This window comes from the organism of the source record quoted next, unplaced genomic scaffold (genome assembly GCF_019419815.1).
Source record: "Pyrus x bretschneideri cultivar Hongxiangsu unplaced genomic scaffold, Pyrus_bretschneideri_v1 Contig82, whole genome shotgun sequence".
In the NCBI taxonomy this organism is placed as follows: Eukaryota; Viridiplantae; Streptophyta; class Magnoliopsida; order Rosales; family Rosaceae; genus Pyrus; species Pyrus x bretschneideri.
Genome location: NW_025999823.1, coordinates 1229567 through 1234370, shown reverse-complemented (window position 1 = coordinate 1234370; position 4804 = coordinate 1229567). Strand labels below are relative to the sequence as shown.

Here is a 4804-nt window from a genome sequence, read left to right as displayed (position 1 = left end):
AGGTAAAATAGATCGATACATCTCATAAACTGCCATCCAACTTTGGAATGCAACAGGAACAACGGATATTTTCGTGTGAAGCAACGCTTTAGCCATGATGATGAAACTGCATTTTGAACATACACCAAAAACAGACCCAACAAAAGTAAAGTTCTAGGATACTCCAGCTATTCTAATCATTAATCTTTAATTACAATGATTGGAAAATCAAAGGGCATGAGAACCCAATGCATGAGTTGGGTTTTTTTTGTATAATCCCCTCCAAAAGATATCCTAACAATAGTTCAAATGAAGTTCAAAAATTGAAGAGCAAGACAGAGAGATGAAATGGTGTTCATGCTCATAGCAGTGCGGTTTTGACAAAATCCAAACAAGTATAGAATCATAGTCATGAAGTGTGATGATATTCGATAGCAAAAAACTCTCAATCCGAAAGTTGATTGCTTCTTTGAAGGAACGAGTTCTGAATCTCTGATTGACATGTAACCCCAAGAAAATGTTGGAACTACGAACAAAGAATTCAACTTAAATGTGAGAACCAAAACCACATAGAAAACCAAGTACAAAAATTTCAAAAAGTAAGAAGTGAAGCAATAGAGGCAATGAGTTGAATCACCGTCCAAATGTGATTTCAGTTGGGCATTTAATCAAACTTTTTATAGGCGAATACAAGCTTCGCAATCGAAAACCCACAAAATAAAAATTATGTAAGCACCAAGGATTATATGTACCATCGTATTTAGGTAGCTTTGTCACCATTGCGAAGGAGGGATGGTATATGAGATTAGATGGGAGGGATGGTATATGAGATTAGGTAGCTTTGTCACCATTGCAAAGGAGTTCATTGATGAGATTGTCGTAGTATTCAATTCCCTTCCTGTTGACCACCCCACTTAGCGTGCCATCTAATAATTAGAACAAAATAACCAAGTGAGTTAATACCTATCTATATATCGAAATCGAATTAAGTAAAACAGGTTAATCCATGAAGTAATTGGTCACAAATCAAGTATATGAAAGCGGATGTCAACATTACTTGGTAACAATCTGGGCCATGAGATAGAGAAGCTATAAGCATCCAACTTCATATCCTTCATAATTGCTACATCTTTCTGTAATGACAAGAAAGGCATACATAATTATAAGAAAGAAGATAAAAATTAATTAAGGATCTCATGTTCAATGTGCTCTTCAACTTGATAGTGGGAATTTAGGGTTTGGAGAATAATATTATTCCTTGATTGATAACCTTATAGAGGTGGTATTGATCAATGGCGACATCTCCATTGCTGCGATCATCGATTTTTTCTGTCATTAACCATAGAAGTTTTTATTATTTAGAGCATAAAGATGGTAGGAATCACAGAATGAGAACTATTATATATGTCCATGTAGTGCATGTATAGTCCATATGTATCGAAAAACATACAGACATATACTACATGCCCAAGCGTATTTGATGATAATATGTGGAAGACTATAACCTGGATGGTTGTGGGTGAAGGTGTCCCATATGCTTGGTCCTCTACCATCCACGTTCCATGCACCTTCTACCTGAAATATGCATATGCACATTCAAACTGAAGATGTCAATATTCATGCTTGCAATGAAACTGAAATGTGCATGTGCATATATATATATATATATATATATATATGCTATAGTTTTTTTGACATTGAAATCAAATTAGACCTATGTGATTATATGAAACTCAAATTAATTAAAGGGTAATTAAATAGCTAAGCCCTAGCAGGGACTGGCCTGGTAAGCTGCTGTAGATCCACCAAAGACGAACCCTGGTTTTAGAGCATCAAACTTGGTCCTGTCAAGTGAGTTACAGACAATGGGTTTATCTGGCTTAGCAGCTTTGGTGTTTGTCAATGCAAAGCCATTGAGTAGCAAGACACACAAGAGCAAAGAGCCTAAATCATGCATTGCCATAGTTAACTGGAGGGGTTTTGGTGATCGAGATAGCTAGGTTGGTTCTTCCCCGCATATTGCATGGGGTTTATATAGCGGGCTGCGTACCACGTCTAAACGTGAGAATAATTGATAAGCATTTATTTACTAAAATTTGATAAACACGTGCAGGCTTTAAAAAAGTCAAGACCACTTAAAAGTCCAAAGCAAAATATACTTTTGTCACAATAATAATTAAATATGAATACTGTTGGGATAATACATATTTATACAAAAAACTAAATATACTTTTGTAACAATAATAATTAAATATGAATACGTTTGCAATATTATATATATTTTTATAAGTAAATAATTTCTCAAGCATGTATGTAACGTAAAACTTTGGTGGATTGGTTTTGGGAAATATATCAAGGAATGGAATTAAGTAAAGACAAATATTTAAAAAAAAAAAATTGAAAAATGGAGAAACGCAGTTCAAGATACTATAAGGTATGATACTCTTTCATCCTTCGACTTTTTATCCTGTTGGGACCTCACTTACAAGCAATGGCGGTACGCGCATGCATGGAATGGACCAGAAAAGTTAGAATCCGACCTCGCCGGATCTTTTTTATGAAAATAAAAGAGATTATAATTTTTTTATATGTCAAAATTGATAGCACATAATCTTTTTGTTAAATCATGTAGAATTGACAAATCGATTAAAACTTACATCTACTTTCAAATTTTATTACATAACATTCTCCTTAGAATAGACATCTCCTTTGAAAATGCTCAAATTTAATAAATTAACATATAATTTATTTGACCAATACATAAATTAATACAATTTCAATATTTCAACGTGGTGAATGTGAGAATTGAAATTTCTTGATCTATTTTGAAGAATCAGCCCATATATGAGGTGTGAAAATGTAGTTTACTCAACATGATTAGAGATTTGGAATGAGGATCCTCTCCGGATCCTCTTTGTTTGGATTCCGGAAATTCTTAAATGGTGTCCGTTCATTATATATCGAGCGGTCATAAACCATTTTAAATATCTTTAATTAAAATTAAACACAAACAGTACCTGAAGAAAACTGACTGCACAATATACGATAAACGAACACGATGTGAGGATTCCTAGGATTCTCACAAAAAGGATATGGAGAGAATCCTCACAAAGAGGATCCAGAGAGGATCCTCATACAAAGATATGTACTAGCTGAAGAGTCTTTTCTCTCTTTTTCCTTTCTTAAAGCATTCAAACCCCACTGCAAGTGACACCCATCCGAAGATGGGATTCCATCTGGATTCAAATTGTGGAGACCCTAGAGATGGGATCCCCTCACAAGACATAACCCTAACCCCTTAGGGACAATGACATCTTTTATATGACTGCATTTTTTATGACAACAACTCATCAACTTTACCAAACGAAAAAGAAGGGAAAGAGTGGGAATCTGATTCTTCATTCCACACGTGGCGTAATAGAACTGAAATGCACGTTGAAGAAAAAAGTGTCGTGGCTAGTGATTTTGTGCCGGGGTTTTGTATACCTGGTGATTCGAATGGGTAGTGCGAGGTTTATAGTTTGCTGGAAGAGGGAAGACTTTGATTTGGAACAGATTTTTCAATCTAAGGGCATCTTGTCTTTGTGCACACTAGATTTGGCCAGATTTTTAATTAAGAAACTGAAAATGGTAGGTGATGCGAACTAAGTAAGCACACAAATTAAACCCTCTTTTTGTCAATTGTAGTATAAGTATAAGTAGGGATCGTTCTGGACCGGGGATTAGGAGGGATTGTTAATCACTTGGATTTTTGACTCAAAAACGTAAAAACAATATAAAACACTAAACTAGACTCAAAGAATGTGAAACTAAACGTTAAATCATTAAGACAAACCAAAAGACTCAAAATTCTATAAAAACACAAACTAAATTGATTTCTAACTAATTTGACAATAAAGTAAAGGGGGGATTGTGTTTGGACAATATTAAATTAAATGGACAAATTGTAATTAAAGGCAAAACGTAAATATGAATGAGATGAAAATATGGATGATGGAATAGCCAAGGGGTTCATCTCCACACATGTTATACTTGCATACAAAATTAATTCTCAGTTGGTCTTTCGATAAATTATGGAACTCGACACTCCAAGTTAATTAGGTCCGCTTAAATTAACCTTCAAATTTCCCTAGAATCATTGAATTGGATGAATATGCATCGCAAACAAATTATTCCTAACAAGTTCTCTATATGAACAGCATGATAAAGATACAAGTTAGAATCATTACGTTCTTTGGAAATTATAAGCATCGACAAGGCATTTGTAACTATGAAAAGCATGATACTCGTGCCAAGAATTCATTTAACGCGATTGTTTATAAGCAACCTCCACTACTTGTGAATATAAGTTCATAACGATTAGGTGAAATTCACTTATATTCTAGCGTCATATTTATGCATGAAAATTAAGCGCGCATTCTTAATAAACATTCATAAATAAGTTATCAATCAAACGGTTTAAACAAATTGAATCCAACATTCATGAAATCCCAACCAAAAGTAATCAATTCATATTGTAAGTATAACCATGGTTTCGAATCACCCCCTAGCTAACTAGGGGGATTTAGCCTCTCATGTTCGCAAAAAGAGAAATACAATTGAATTTAAACATAAAGCACAAAGGATTGATTACACCTAGAACGCCCAACGAATCCACGTGAATTGGTGCGCGTCGAAGCTCCTCTTTCCTCTTCTCCTTCTGCGGCAGATTGGTTAAATGGTGTTGGTGGATGATTTGCGGGTTTAGGGATGGATTTATGGAGGTTGGGTGGTTTGTAATGGTGTGGAGTGATGGAAGGAGAATGGATGGTATGGTAGGAAAGGT

The 4804-nt window shown here is 34.8% G+C and overlaps 1 protein-coding gene across 1 annotated transcript; it reads right to left on the bottom strand.

The window, feature by feature from the left end:
• Positions 1-791: 791 nt before the first annotated feature.
• Positions 792-2004, bottom strand: LOC125468215 (cyanogenic beta-glucosidase-like). The gene is made up of 5 exons (XM_048575981.1): positions 1763-2004; positions 1485-1554; positions 1250-1308; positions 1037-1112; positions 792-905 (listed from the first exon to the last, which is right to left on the bottom strand). The coding sequence occupies exons 1-5, from the start codon at positions 1940-1942 to the stop codon at positions 811-813; spliced, it is 480 nt and encodes a 159-aa protein (XP_048431938.1). The 5' UTR covers positions 1943-2004; the 3' UTR covers positions 792-810.
• Between the last annotated feature and the right edge of the window lie 2800 nt (positions 2005-4804).